We start from the raw sequence: 15,929 nt of genomic DNA, 5'->3' as shown, positions 1-15,929 counted from the left end.
AATGAAATGAAAAAAAAGAATGTTGGATTAATTATTTAATTTTGGCTAAATATGGCCAATGCATTTACATGAACTCAAATTGCATGTCTAAAATGAGTAAATTTCTGGTTTGTAGTCAGTCCTAATTTCTGAACAACACAACTTCAAGGTGCGTGTTTCTTACAGAAGGCACTAGTTGGTAACACATCAACAAATACTGCATTAGTCCTTGTGGATGTGACCTTCAAGTCCACTCGCACAAAAGTGCAAAAGAACAGTCCTAAACAGTTTGTTCAGTTTGAAATACACAAAAAGGAACGGTCAAGGTGTCTTGGAAATGTTCTGTTCATTTATGTAAAACAATCTTAATCATATATAAATGTATGTTTAAAAAAAGGTGAGTGAAGTCACCACTCTTCTACAGGAAGTCCATGGCTGAACTCTTTTTGCACCTTAACTTCAGAGGCTTAGGCATTGCCACAGCTCTTTTTGAAAGTTCAATTTAGGTCGATATACTCTTGCCTGAAAAATCAACTGTTGTGAATTGAAGCCTTCTTCCAAGAATTGAGTGCAGTACTTGTCAGAGGTGCCATTCTGCGGATAAGACAGTAATCCAAGAACCTTTTCTGGTGCTTCAGAAGGATGTTAAAAAACCAAATGCACTAGACAGAGAGCACAGAGTTCTACTGTTTGCTCGACTTGCAGTGCACCCTATAGCAGAATTGACCCATGTAACAGTTAAAAATTGTACAATATAATACACACACAAAAAAATGGGAAACCATTGGGAATCAGGGATGCCAACAATTTTTTGTTTCAATTTACAGTCCTCAGCCTGCTGGCAATACGAGCAGGTGCTACACAGTTGAGCAATCAATTGGCCTGCTGATTCACAGCTATCCTGCCCACAACTCCAGCCACGAGGCCTAACACAGGCCCCAAAACAGCTAGCCAAATACATTCCTCCAGACCAACCACTACTGTCCCCAGGCACAAAGGTGAACAATCCATTGGCAGCCAATACATCATTGGCCTCCACGGAGCTGCCAACTCAAAAATCAGTAGAGAACTTGCATGTTAAAATGAAACCTCATCTTGGGTCTGTAGCTGAGCCAACAGCAGGAATCAACTAGTTAGCTATGCAGGATGAGCAGAGCTCTTAGGCAAATGGAAAGGAACATAGCAAAAAAATATTCAGGAATGCGGGTGAGAAAAGGAACAGCAGAATCTTACAGCAAATAAGTCTTACTGCAATTGTACAGGGCTTTAGTGAGACCACACCCGAAGTATTGTTTGGGTCTCTTTATCAATGGAAAGATATACTAGCGTTAGGGGCAGTGCACTAGACTGTTTCCTGGAATAACAGGATTGTCCTATGACGAGAAATCGAGTAGGCCAGGGCTCTATACCCAAGACTTTAGAAGAATAAATGGTGATCTCATTAAACAGGTAAAATTCTGGAGGGGCTTGACAGAGTAAATGCTGGATGTTGCCCCTGGCTGGGGAGTTTAGAACTTTAGGTCAGTTTCAGAATAAAAAGGGTCAATCTGTTACGACTGAGATGAGGAGAAAATATCTTCACTCCATGGATTGTGAATCTTTGAAATTCTCGAACATCTGTAGATGCTTGCTTAGTTGTTGAATAATTACAGTCAAGTCAGCAGAATTTTGGATGCTAAGGTAACCAATGGATTTGTGGGTAGTGCCTAAATGTGTAGCTGAAATAGGTCAGCCATTATCTTATTGAATGGCAGAACAAGCTCAAATAGCTGCTTCTGCTTCTAGTCATCAGTGCACAGTAATTTGTAGAGTCTCCAGTTGACCACCAAGTTCTATCTGCCATGGCAGTCGCATCCTCTATGGTGAATAACCAAGCTCCCAATGCAGACTTCTTTTTTGTCTAAATTCTGAAACAATTCAGCCACTGCAGTGGAGAATTCTATTGTTACTGCTCACCTTATACGCCACCGGCAAGTTCACTACTGTTAAGAATTGGGGAAGATTAAAAAATGAAACTGGAATAAAAGAAAATAAAACAAGGAGGTATCTGAAGAGATGTTGAGGTGCAAATTTGCATGTCAGAGAGAAAAGCAAGTGTTTACCTCGGTAAATAGAGTGTGGTGGTATGTATTAGGGGTAATACGGTACACCACGTGTCGACAGGCTATTGGTGGAGGGATGCCAGGTCCCGATAGGATCTGCCACCTACTGGACTCCACCCAGAAATGCCGGTATAAGAACCCAATTTTTCCCTCCATTTCCCTCAGCAGTTGCATTCTGTAACCACGCTGCAGGGGATAAAGTTCTGCTTAATAAAGCCTTCAATTGACATTACCTCAACCTACCTCGCGTCATATTGACGGTGCTACATAGAGGAAAACAATAAGGGTACAGAAAAGGTAACTTCAAAGTGGAGAAATAAGGAAATCGACACATATGCAAAAAGCCAACTTCACAGCATGGAGAACATCAAAGGGAAAGATGGTATATCCATTGCACAACGACTGGACAAAAAGGGAGATGGAGACAAAAACAGACACAGCTACCATCAGCCACACCCAAATGCAGAAACAGTCTCCCGAAAACAAGTTATTGCTAAAAAGGCAGCTGGTTAAGATCAAAACTCAAACCATCCAGACATCGCCTTCACGACGGTTTTCCAAAATATGGCCACATAACCTGCGCGTGGTAATTATTTGCTGGATTTAGCTCACAGAGCTAAAGAATATTGGATGCTGTTTGGGAACAAAGGGGCATTTCAGAGTTCAGGGAACTTACCAGTTAGAACCATGAGGTAATTTGCTGTTACCAAATGTGTCACTTCTTCTGAGAATGTAATCACTTTTTCAAAAATATTTCAAAACACAGCATTGAAGTCTCTGTTATATTTCATGTAGAACTTGCATTAAAATCTGCAGCTCTCATCTATTATAAACTTACAACACCTGAACAGCTATGGTTTCTTAATTGATGATTAGAAGCCAATATTTTTAAATAAATCACAAAAAAGACATTCACCTCTTTCAGTTTAAAAAAAAAATTCTGAACCATTCCAGGGCTCGCTAGGATTTTTATATAAAACATGAGAACATGTTTAAATACATATGCATGTTTGACACCTCATTAATAATGGACCATTGACCCTACTTTCAGCTACCTGATCAGTTCCAGACTTCAAATAACGGACTGCCCATAACTCATGTGCTCAGGAATATCGTGCTTGGAGTTGGATGATAATCTGCCTGCTGAACCTGTCCTGTAGACACCCAACTAGAGCACTAGGGTCATGCTCCATTTCTTCTCCATTCCATAACCCCTTACACCCTCGTTGTCATGCCCAACAACCTGACTCTTCTTTTAATCTAATTGTAGATTCAAATCTATAATTCTAATTGTAGAATTAGGTCAATTCACAGAGGCTTCAATTTCCATTTATGTTGGAGCAGATCTTGTGTCAACGAAGAACAGGCTTCCAGTTACAAGACCACGGGGATAGCAGAACAGCATATTTTACCCTAAGTAATGATGCACAGGAAATCTACCAGAGATGTTCATCTTATACTTTGTTTTCACATTTACTCCCTACATCATGATTTTGTCACAGTAAACAATGGTATCACACCTAGAATTTCTTTGAAACCGTCAGGTTTGAATCGCCATTGTTTATTTCAGGCCCCCCTAGGTGGCTATACAGCTCTCCCTGTCCCATTTCTCCAGGCGATAGTGCAAGCAAGATTTAGTTAAGAGCTTTTTTTTTTAAAGTTAGTTTTAGCATGTATGCTTTAAATTAATTTAATGATACAAGGGTGTCATTAAGCAGTATTTACTTGACAGACTTAATCCCTGCCAAAGTCTGTTCTCGGCTTCATATTGTTGTCAATAGCATTGGCTCTAAAGGGCATGTGGCACAGTGATTCGCACTGGGACTGTAGCGCTGAGGACCCGGGTTCGAATACCGGCCCTGGGTCACTGTCCGTGTGGAGTTTGCACATTCTCCCCATGTCTGCGTGGGTTTCACCCCCACTATCCAGAGATGTGCAGGTTAGGTGGATTGGCCACGCTAAATTGCCCCTTAATTGGAAAAAAATAATTGGGTACTCTTAAATTTAAAAAAAAAAATCAAATTTCAATAGCACTGGCTCTGGGTGCAATTTGATTCAGTCGGATCATGCACAGTGTACTTAATTTCTTAGGTTCCATCATTTCCTAACAATTGCACTGGACTCACTAGGAAATTGAAGAAAGCTCTGTACACAAATGCACATAGCACAAAAAATGAGTTAGTTGCAGATATTCAGCTGAAATTGTGAGGTGCAGCAGTTTTTACAACATGATTATGAGCTAAATATTCCAGGCTATAGGATCCTTAGAGCGAGCAGGGACATTAGCAAGGGAGAGGCATATTGCTACAAGACACATTTATCGCAGGAGAAAGAGGAGTTTTCAGTAAGGGCGATGGGGAATTGCATAAAAGCTAAAGGATCATCAAAGATTCCCATTGACTCCAGTTTTGCTCGGGCTCCTTGATGCCCTGCTGCTTTGATGGACAGTCACGCTCACCTCACTTCGCGTTCAGCTCTTTTAACCATGTTTGGAATAAGGCTGTACTGAGGTACTGAGGTCAGGAGCCTGGCAGAACCCAAACTGAGCATCAGGGAGCAGATTATTGCTGAGCAAGTGCTGCTTGGCAGGACTGTTTCTCTCTATATAGATATTGCCAATTGAATGTCTCCAACATTTCTAATTATAACGCAGTCTTCCGAAACCTACAGTATTTTGACTTTGTATTAATATTAAAAGTAGCAACGCAGATTAGACCATACTACTAGCGTTGTGCTAGATTCTGCTCTCTACATTAAAAAACGGATACAGGTAAGTGAGCTACGATGCACAGGTGGAACTTGACAGCATTATTGGAGGATGTTAAGGGGGATTTCAAGAGGTAGGATACTTTGCCCTGGGTGTGGCGGGAAGGGTGCAGGTGGTAAAGATGAATATGCTGCCAAAGTTCCCGTTTGTTTTTCAGACCCTCCCAATATTTCTACCCAAGGCGTTTTTCCAGAGGATGGAGACACTGATTTCGGAGTTAAATAGATTTCGGTACCTGCAGGTACGGGATTTGTCTGGAGGCAAGTTCCAAGCTTCTCTCGCCTCCTTCCAAGGGGACTACAGGGTAAGGTGATGTCTAAAACAGGGGTTGGGGAGGGGAGGGTCTCGGAAATATATAAGGAATTAATTGGGTCCCAATCGAGGAGGTGAAGAGGAAGTGGGAGGAAGAGTTGGAGGGGAGTTGGAAGTCGGGCATGAAGGGTTTCTTACGCTAGAGAAGATTAAGTTTGCCTTAAGGGGTTCACTACAGGGGTTCGCTCGGAGGTGGCAGCCGTTCATCGACTTCTTTAAGGAAAACTGAACGTCAGCAGGAGGGGGGGGGGAAATGGAAGTGAAGAATAGGAGCAGGGAATCTAATATATAGGTATCTAGGAGTTAGGGTGGTGGTGGTGGGGGGGGGGGGGGGGGGGGGGGGGGGGGAAGAGAGAGAGCCGGGTAGGTTATTGTGGTTATTTTGCGTGTGTTGCACCGCTATGTTGTTTAGAACGTTAAAATGTTAACATTATCAATGCCTCGATAAAATAATCTATTAAAAAAAAAGATCCTATGACATTATTCGGAAAATCTGTGGGTTTCTGGTATTTTCCTGAGTATTAGGGGAAATGCTGGAGTATATTAAAAGATAAAGTCACCGTAGTCCCGCATAACCATAGGCTGCTGAACTAGGATCATCACACCTCAGGCAAGGGGCAAGGTTGAGAATGAAGGCCTTCATGAATAACATCAGCCAGTATGGGAATTGAACCCACACCACTCGCTCTGCATCACACACCAGCTGTTTACCCAACTGAGCTAAACTGGCCCCCACTTCAGTTGGCTAGGAGGTTGCTGAAGAATATTATTAACACATATAGAAAAAGATGAATTAAAATGAAGACAAATTATACATAAAACTTGGATTGGTTTAGTCCACATCCAGTCAAAATGTTGCATAGTTTCAAGCGGGGATTGCAGGATTGGAAGCCATTAATGCTGTCAAATAGCCAGAGGTTGCTTAATTGGCGAGTTTATTGATGGAATCAGGTGTACAGGGAGGTTCCTTCCTGCTGTTCTGCAGGTGTGGTACTTTTAGCTGCCTAATAACTTCACAGCAGACCAATAGCTGTTTTTTTGGTTTCTCCCTGGGTTGAAGCCTTTTCAATATAGTTCTTTGTGAATCTTCCAGCCCTTTTCAATCCTTTTTGCAGGTAAACTTGGATAGCCACTGTTATCAAGCGACCTGTTCAAAATGCCAAGTCATCTCCCAAATATGGCAGACACATCAAACAGCAATTCTCCCACGTGTGCTTTTGTACTGGCCAAGGCACAATTTATATTCTTACTGAAACATCAACAAATCTTTGTTATCTCCTGCATGAGACAACAGTTAACCGTAATTAAATTAAGGATTGTCTTTTGTCCTCTTAAAAGAGACGATCCAGTCTGAAATCCACAACTCTCTGATAGCTTGCAGCCATTTTGAAACAGTCAAAATGTTTTATTTAAAAATGTAATCTTTAAAACAGTTTTCTAAAACTCTGAAATATCATAATTGTGCACTGTAACCAACATAGAAAACATAGAACATAGAAAATACAGCACAGAACAGGCCCTTCGGCCCACGATGTTGTGCCGAACCTTTGTCCTAGATTAATCATAGATTATCATTGAATTTACAGTGCAGAAGGAGGCCATTCGGCCCTTTGAGTCTGCACCGGCTCTTGGAAAGAGCCCCCTACCCAAACTCAACACCTCCACCCAACACCAAGGGCAATTTTGGACACTAAGGGCAATTTATCATGGCCAATCCACCTAACCTGCACATCTTTGGACTGTGGGAGGAAACCGGAGCACCCGGAGGAAATGCACGCAGGGGAGGATGTGCAGACACCGCACAGACAGTGACCCAAGCCAGAATCGAACCTGGGACCCTGGAGCTGTGAAGCAATTGTGCTATCCACAATGCTACCGTGCTGCCCTTAAGAACAAAAAAATCTACACTATATAATTTTACCGTAATCCATGTACCTATCCAATAGCTGCTTGAAAGTCCCTAATGTTTCCGACTCAACTACTTCCACAGGCAGTGCATTCCATGCCCCCACTACTCTCTGGGTAAAGAACCTACCTCTGATATCCCTCCTATATCTTCCACCTTTCACCTTAAATTTATGTCCCCTTGTAATGGTTTGTTCCACCCGGGGAAAATGTCTCTGACTGTCTACTCTATCTATTCCTCTGATCATCTTATAAACCTCTATCAAGTCGCCCCTCATCCTTCTCCGTTCTAATGAGAAAAGGCCTAGCACCCTCAACCTTTCCTCGTAAGACCTACTCTCCATTCCAGGCAACATCCTGGTAAATCTCCTTTGCACCTTTTCCAAAGCTTCCACATCCTTCCTAAAATGAGGCGATCAAAACTGCACACAGTACTCCAAATGTGGCCTTACCAAGGTTTTGTACAGCTGCATCATCACCTCACGGCTCTTAAATTCAATCCCTCTGTTAATGAACGCGAGCACACCATAGGCCTTCTTCACAGCTCTATCCACTTGAGTGGCAACTTTCAAAGATGTATGAACATAGACCCCAAGATCTCTCTGCTCCTCCACATTGCCAAGAACTCTACCGTTAACCCTATATTCCGCATTCATATTTGTCCTTCCAAAATGGACAACCTCACACTTTTCAGGATTAAACTCCATCTGCCACTTCTCAGCCCAGCTCTGCATCCTGTCTATGTCTCTCTGCAGCCGACAACAGCCCTCCTTACTATCCACAACTCCACCAATCTTCGTATCGTCTGCAAATTTACTGACCCACCCTTCAACTCCCTCATCCAAGTCATTAATGAAAATCACAAGCAGCAGAGGACCCAGAACTGATCCTTGCGGTACGCCACTGGTAACTGGGATCCAGGCTGAATATTTGCCATCCACCACCACTCTCTGACTTCTATCGGTTAGCCAGTTCGTTATCCAACTGGCCAAATTTCCCACTATCCCATGCCTCCTTACTTTCTGCAGAAGCCTACCATGGGGAACCTTATCAAATGCCTTACTAAAATCCATGTACACTACATCCACTGCTTTACCTTCATCCACATGCTTGGTCACCTCCTCAAAGAATTCAATAAGACTTGTAAGGCAAGACCTACCCCTCACAAATCCGTGCTGACTATCCCTAATCAAGCAGTGTCTTTCCAGATGCTCAGAAATCCTATCCTTCAGTACCCTTTCCATTACTTTGCCTACCACCGAAGTAAGACTAACTGGCCTGTAATTCCCAGGGTTATCCCTAGACCCTTTTTTGAACAGGGGCACGACATTCGCCACTCTCCAATCCCCTGGTATCACCCCTGTTGACAGTGAGGACGAAAAAATCATTGCCAACGGCTCTGCAATTTCATCTTGTGCTTCACATAGAATCTTTGGATATATCGCGTCAGGCCCGGGGGACTTGCCTATCCTCAAGTTTTTCAAAATGTCCAACACATCTTCCTTCCTAACAAGTATTTCCTAGAGTTTACCAATCTGTTTCACACTGTCCTCTCCAACAATATCGCCCCTCTCATTTGTAAATACAGAAGAAAAGTACTCATTCAAGACCTCTCCTATCTCTTCTGACTCAATACACAATCTCCCGCTACTGTCCTTGATCGGACCTACCCACGTTCTTGTCATTCTCCTATTTCTCACATATGTGTAAAAGGCCTTGGGGTTTTCCTTGATCCTACCCGCCAAAGATTGTTCATGCCCTCTCTTAGCTCTCCTAATCCCTTTCTTCAGTTCCCTCCTGGCTATCTTGTATCCCTCCAATGCCCTGTCTGAACCTTGTATCCTCAGCCTTACATAAGTCTACTTTTTCCTCTTAACAAGACATTCAACCTCTCTTGTCAACCATGGTTCCCTCACTCGACCATCTCTTCCCTGCCTGACAAGGACATACATATCAAGGACACGTAGTACCTGTTCCTTGAACAAGTTCCACATTTCACTTGTGTCCTTCCCTGACAGCCTATGTTCCCAACTTATGCACTTCAATTCTTGTCTGACAACATCGTATTTACCCTTCCCTTAGGGCAGCACGGTAGCCTTGTGGATAGCACAATTGCTTCACAGCTCCAGGGTCCCAGGTTCGATTCCCGGCTTGGGTCACTGTCTGTGCGGAGTCTGCACATCCTCCCCGTGTGTGCGTGGGTTTCCTCCGGGTGCTCCGGTTTCCTCCCACAGTCCAAAGACGTGCAGGTTAAGTGGATTGGCCATGATAAATTGCCCTTAGTGTCCAAAATTGCCCTTAGTGTTGGGTGGGGTTACTGGGTTATGGGGATAGGGTGGCGGTGTTGACCTTGGGTAGGGTGCTCTTTCCAAGAGCCGGTGCAGACTCGATGGGCCGAATGGCCTCCTTCTGCACTGTAAATTCTGTCTTCTGTCTGTCTTCCCCCAATTGTAAACCTTGCCCTGTTGCACGCACCTATCCCTCTCCATTACTAAAGTGAAAGTTACAGAATTGTGGTCACTATCTCCAAAATGCTCCCCCACTAACAAATCTATCACTTGCCCTGGTTCATTACCAAGTACTAAACCCAATATTGCCCCTCCTCTGGTCAGACAATCTACATACTGTGTTAGAAAAGCTTCCTGGACACACTGCACAAACACCACCCCATCCAAACTATTTGATCTAAAGAGTTTCCACTCAATATTTGGGAAGTTAAAGTCACCCATGACTACTACCCTGTGACTTCTGCACCTTTCCAAAATCTGTTTCCCAATCTGTTCCTCCACATCTCTGCTACTATTGGGGGGCCTATAGAAAACTCCTAACAAGGTGACTGCTCCTTTCCTATTTCTGACTTCAACCCATACTACCTCATTAGGGTGATTCTCCTCAAACTGCCTTTCTGCAGCTGTTATACTATCTCTAATTAACAATGCCAAGTTTTGCATTATTTGTTAACTTTTCAACTCTATCCCTTCTAAAAATAATTATTAGTGCTCAATTTACATTTTTATGGCACTGTTGATGTGTTACTACTTTTAGTTATTTGTGTATTTGTACTCACAGATGCCTAACCTGTTTAGAATCTTATTTTCTAGGTAATTTTCAACCTTCGACACATTCACATTTCAATCCATTTGCCAATTATATATATGTCTGTTCTGCAAATTTAATACATTTTTGTAGTTTGTTGCCATCCTCCTCAAGACTGACCATCTCCTTCTCCTAACCCTCAACATTTGGTGTCGTCAGCAACTTTAGAAATTATGGTTTTGATCCCAAAGTCTGAATCATTAATATAAATTGTTAACAATGTGATCTCAGCATAGATCCTTGTGGAACACCTACAGCCACTCTAAATTTCTGTCTTGACATCAGCCAGCCATTCATAATGCACATTGGTCAAAGAACATGGAATCAATAGTTCATAAAAGCTAAATAAATTATTTCAAGTGGGTCTGGAGGGGCAATAATATTTTAATAATAAGACCATAAAATCATAAGAAATTGGAGCAGAAGTAAGCTATTCAGCCCTTTGAGTCTGCTCTGCCAGTTAAGAAGACAATGACTGACCGGACTGTGGCCTGAACTCCTTTCCTGCATGCCCCCCATAACCGTCCACTCCCATCCCTACATAACCGTCCACTCCTTGTTGATCAAAACACCTATCCAAATCAACCTCAAATATATTCAATATTCCTGTCTCCACTATTCTCTGGGGAAGATTAACCACCCTCAGAGAAGAAATATCTCCTCATCACCATCTTAAATGGGAGTCCCCTTATTTTTAAACTGTGCCCCAGTTCTAGATTTCCCCATAGAGAGGTAACGGGCGCGATTCTCCCAAAGGGAGACAAAGTCCCGACGCCGGAGTGAAAACCGGAGTGTTTCACTCAAGCGTCGGAGCTCGCTCCCAGCCCTCTATTCTCCCGCCCCCAGGGGGCTAGGAGCGGGGTCGCGTATTTTACGCGCGCAGGGCCTTGGCGCCGCGTAAATGACGCGGCCGGCGTCGCGTAAATGAAGTCACCTGCGCATGCGGGTTGGCGTGGCTGTCGTCCTCCCCGAGGCCGCCCCACAAGAAGATGGCGGCTGGATCTTGCGGGGCGGCGGAGGAAAGGAGGTCCTCCTTTAGAGAGGTCGGCCCGCCGATCGGTGGGCCCCGATCGCGGGCCACGCCCCATCGGAGGTGCCCCCCGGTGAAGGAACTCCCCCCCCCCCCCCCCCCCACAGGCCACCCGTTATTATCTTTATTAGTGTCAGAAGTAGACTGAGATTAACGCTGCAACGAAATTACTGTGAAAATCCCCTAGTAGCCACACTCCGGCGCCTGTTCGGGTACACCGAGGGAGAATTCAGAATGTCCAATTCACCTAAACAATCTGCCAATTTTTTGTCCGCTCAGTTACCCTATCTAAACTTCATATCCCCCTCACAACCTGCTTTCCTACCCACCTTTACATCATGAGTGAATTTAGCTATAATCTACTCCGATCCTTCATCCTAGTCACTAATATGCTTTGTAAATAGTAACAGCACATGAACCGAAGATGTACTGTGGAACAGAGCAGCTTAAAACCCAATCTAACACGGTTACATCTAGTATGCAAAGATTTGAGCAGTATCTGTGCATATAAGACAGAGATCTACTGTGTTGATGATACAAGGCCGTTAAGAGTCAATGTGTGTAGAAAACAAGCAAACAGAGCACTTAAGGAGTAAATAACACCAAAGTAAATGTGTGGTGGCCGGTACTTTTTCAATACTCTCACAGCAGGAGGTCCATGACCAGAGGTGTGTGCAGTCAGACACACAACTGGAGTGCAGATGTTTAGATATTCCCAACAGTACTCCAAATCCATCATGCAACATAAACAAACACATTTATGAATCTCTGCGTGATACTACAGCAACACTTTCGCAGAACAGTCTCTCCACTATAGAAAAGCAATAGCACTCAAGCAGTGGACTTAAATGATTTTATAAATGCTTTGTTCTCTGTGCAAATTTCACCAACATGATTGCTGCTGAACTGAATTTAAAAACTCAGAGTGGCAGATCTGTCATTCCAACAAAAAATATTTGGGGAGCCAATGCCAGCTTCAATCACTACTTAGCAAGGATCCAAACACTCCATGCCCAATTCATACTTCACAAAATGCTGCTTCTACCAGAATTGGATCGGAGATATACTGGTAAATTGGAATCACCTTGCTCACATTCATTGTGTGAACTTCACCAACTGATACTTTTTTTCTTTATTCTTTCACAGGCTGTGGGCATTATTGACAAGGCTGCTGCCCGTACCGAATTACCCCTTGAACTGAATGGGTTGGTTGAGCCATTTCAGAGGACAGTCAAGAGTCAATCACATTGTTACAAGTCTGGAGTCATGAGTAGGCCAGCTCGGGTAAGACTGGCAGATTTCCTTCCCTAAAAGGACATTAGTGAACCAGATGGGTCTTTACGACAATTGCTGATAGTTGAATATTTGAATTCATAGTTGAATTTAAATTCCACCAGCTGCCATGGTGGGATTTCAACCCAAGTCCCCAAAGCATTAGCCTGGAACTCTGGATTACTAGTTCAGTGACATTACCACAATGCCATCATCTCTCCTGTCAGCTGCAAGTCACTTTACGGTCAATTATGTTCCTCAAGCTCCCAAGCTGCTCGTGACCAAAAAAACAGATGAAGTCCAGTGTCAGTACCCGTTACATCCAACCATGTTTCAGGGAACCACCCAAGTTATTTCTCCAGTTTTCCAACCTCATTAGCTTCACTTCATTGACTGGCGTTGCTGTAATATAATAAAGCCTTTTTCTCTGCTGCATTATCAGTGTGCTTCATTGACAACTTCATAAAATTACTCTCCTTTATCTGAATGACTTTGTCCCATCTACAGGTGACATCCTTATCCCCTCTTTAAATAATGTTGCCAATTTAGTATCAATGAATACTCAATTTGGGGCAGCTTCTGTTGTGGCATATTCATTTTAAAAATGAGTCTGATATTAGCCAATTTCTTTCATGAAGGAGCCTTTTCATTCATCAGATTAGGCTGGGTTTGAAGCCAGGTGTGGACATTATTATGCTAGTCAGTTCCCAAATCACTGAAACTTCAATAGGGGTCCAAAAAAATGAAGACATTTCCCACAGAGTATCAAAAAGGTCAAGTGCAATATTTATCTTAATCCCTCCTCTATGTTGCTGCAAACCTGCTAAAAATGTCTTTAATCCTCACAGTTCTCAAAAAAAAAAAAAATTCCCTCTGTTTTATTTTCCTCTAAATTGACCGGCAGTGAAAATGTGTGTTGTGCTGTGGTCAATTAGCATTCTGAAGTTCAGTCATGCTGAATTTATTATTTTCAGTTTATAGAAAATGTAGGCAAGCCTTTTCACTTACACATTCCAAGGTTTAACTTCCATAACATTACAGCTTCAACACAAAATGCCAAAATGACAATTCTGGACGTTATGGGCTGGATCTTGAGAACAGAACAGAAGAAATAGGAACAGGAGTAGGCCGTTCGGCCCCTCAAGCCTACTCTACCATTCAAAAAGATCATGGCCTTAACTCTACCTTCCTGTCCCCCCACCTCCCTCCCCTTTTAGATCAAACGGACATCAGCAAATTTTGCCATTGCCTTCAGGATCAAATTGCAACAAAGAGACAGATTTAATTAAGCTAAATTCTAAAATTTAAATGTGCCATCCAATGCACATATCTGGTACCATCTTCTAATCCAAATGCTTATGTTCTCCAAACAGGAACGCACTAAGAATCTTAAATTTCCAATGTTGCTCAAAAAGGCCCTCTAACTCTTGAACACACTTGTAGTTTCTTCCAACACAAACTGCACATCACTGCAACAAAATTAGTAATGGGCATCGTCACACCATGAAATACATGCATCGTGCACTACAGAAGTTTTGTACTGAATTACTTCCTTTTTAATTGTTAATCAATAATATTTGGTCTGCCTTCAAAAAGTAGGCTTTGCAATAAGAAACGTCAATTAATTAATTACAGTTGAGCTTGTGATCTGAGCTTAGAACAAATCAATTAGGTGATCCTTATTTTATTCTTCCATTGTTGTACAATAAAGCGCAATCCTAGGTCCAATGTATATTTATTATAAATCAATGCCTCCATCGCTTGACAAAGCTAGGGCCACATTATTAGGAACAAGGTCATTCAGAGTGAAAACAGAATAATGAATTATGCTGCAAACCTACTTTTTGTGTAGCCGGGGATCAAATGGGGGATGTTGTGCTCCATAAACTTGTTGTATACTAAAGGAAACAAAAGAGAAAGACATGCCATATAAGTGTAAAAATGAGGAAAAATGCAAGTGATACCATCCATGAATTATGTGTATAGTATTTAGTGATGCTTATGTACAAGATCTTTCCAAATGTAGAAAAGCATTACAAGTCAACACAACTTGTCAAGAGACAACAGAAATGGTACCATTTTCAGTACACTGATGTTTGCTTTAGAATAGAGTACAGCTTCCAGTTCCAAATAAACAGTAACAGGTCAGAGTGGAGAGAAATGATAAACGCAAGTTCTGAAGAACACAGTCAGAATGAGATGAACTAAGTTGAGTGTGTTCCCGCTTCAAATGCACTCAGTTATGTTGCTGGGTACTATTCAAATTATCAAATCTTTACACAAGTTAGGTTTAAATTTCATGATTTAAATGGCAACTATATGCAACTTCAAGAGAAATCAATAAGGATACTGAATGACTGTAACTTCCAAAAGTGGTTTAAAAAAATGGAAATGCTCTCACCAAAAGATCACAAAACTAAAATACTGCCTGGAATCCTCTGCAGCCAATACATTGTTTTGATACTGGAATTATACCAGCGACAAGAGATATTTATTTCAACCTTCACCACATGATAATAATGTGCAACAGTACAGGAACTCAAAGAATATTAGACCGTGAACAGAAAATAATATTAGATGCCATAGAATATCAGAGATTTTTCAGATTGTGAATACAAACAAATTTATGTTTGTGAAAAAGGCATTCACTGGTATGTTAAGTCAATTTAAATGGTTACCTCAAATCCCCACCTCATAGAACCTATGCTTTCTACTTGTTGAATCAAGGAGCAGCACTAAAATTAAGAAACAACAAGGAGAAAAGAGTAGTCCTCCCAGCCGTGTCCAGTGATAGACCAAGAAATTGCCTCCAAGGTTCTCTCTCTCTCAATACAATCGGCCAAAAGTAAAGCAATATCCATACTTAATTATGTCACTCTTGTACTTTACCCAGAGACTGGATTTAACAGTGTCATTGCCAAAGTTCCAGATATCGGTTCGACAGGGGATACCCCATGAAATGGAAGTACCCAAAAAATAGACAAGTGCAGTTTGCAAAATTGTGGGGCAGAAGATTTCGGTAGAATCCGAAATCAATTCAATTAGCTAGGCAAGGAAGTTGAGTATTGCTTGTAGACAGAAATAAAAAATAAAATTCAAACATTAAAGTATGAAGAAAGCAGGCTGCATTATGGTGTTATATTTCATTCTCAAGTCATTGATGCTAATCCCCAGCTTGCATCATAGTCACTTGCCTTAGCCAATATTGTTACGACTCACTGAAGCTGTAACTGTAAATGGAATATCACATACCTATCAAAGTGTGTATCAATCACTGGTAACACCAAGGCCCTATTTACCTGAAATTAGTCATTGGGATTCTTCAGCTGGGAAAAATCAGCTACTTTTAAAACACACAAGAACATTTCTTCCTTGGCTGACTAACTCCTTGATCTCACGTTTCCCAATTCACAGTGCACTCATAAAGGACAATTACACTTAATTCAAGTCCGCCACAAACAAGACT

The 15,929-nt window shown here is 42.1% G+C and overlaps 1 protein-coding gene across 6 annotated transcripts in view; it reads right to left on the bottom strand.

Annotated features, from left to right (window-relative positions):
- LOC140393829 (TBC1 domain family member 22B-like) overlaps positions 1–15,929 on the bottom strand; it is a 475,263-nt gene that overhangs the window by 441,581 nt on the left and 17,753 nt on the right. For 5 of the 6 annotated variants that reach the window (XM_072480324.1, XM_072480328.1, XM_072480329.1 and 2 more), the window contains exon 2: positions 14,305–14,361. The exons of the other annotated variant lie outside the window; for it this stretch is intronic. In XM_072480324.1, the coding sequence (XP_072336425.1) occupies positions 14,305–14,361 (57 nt within the window). The remainder of the gene's footprint in view (positions 1–14,304; positions 14,362–15,929) is intronic. 6 annotated transcript variants of the gene reach the window in all.

Source organism: Scyliorhinus torazame, chromosome 17, assembly GCF_047496885.1.
Source record: "Scyliorhinus torazame isolate Kashiwa2021f chromosome 17, sScyTor2.1, whole genome shotgun sequence".
Lineage (NCBI taxonomy): Eukaryota > Metazoa > Chordata > Chondrichthyes > Carcharhiniformes > Scyliorhinidae > Scyliorhinus > Scyliorhinus torazame.
Note: the sequence above shows the minus strand (reverse complement) of the source record. Positions and strands in the feature narration are given on the sequence as shown.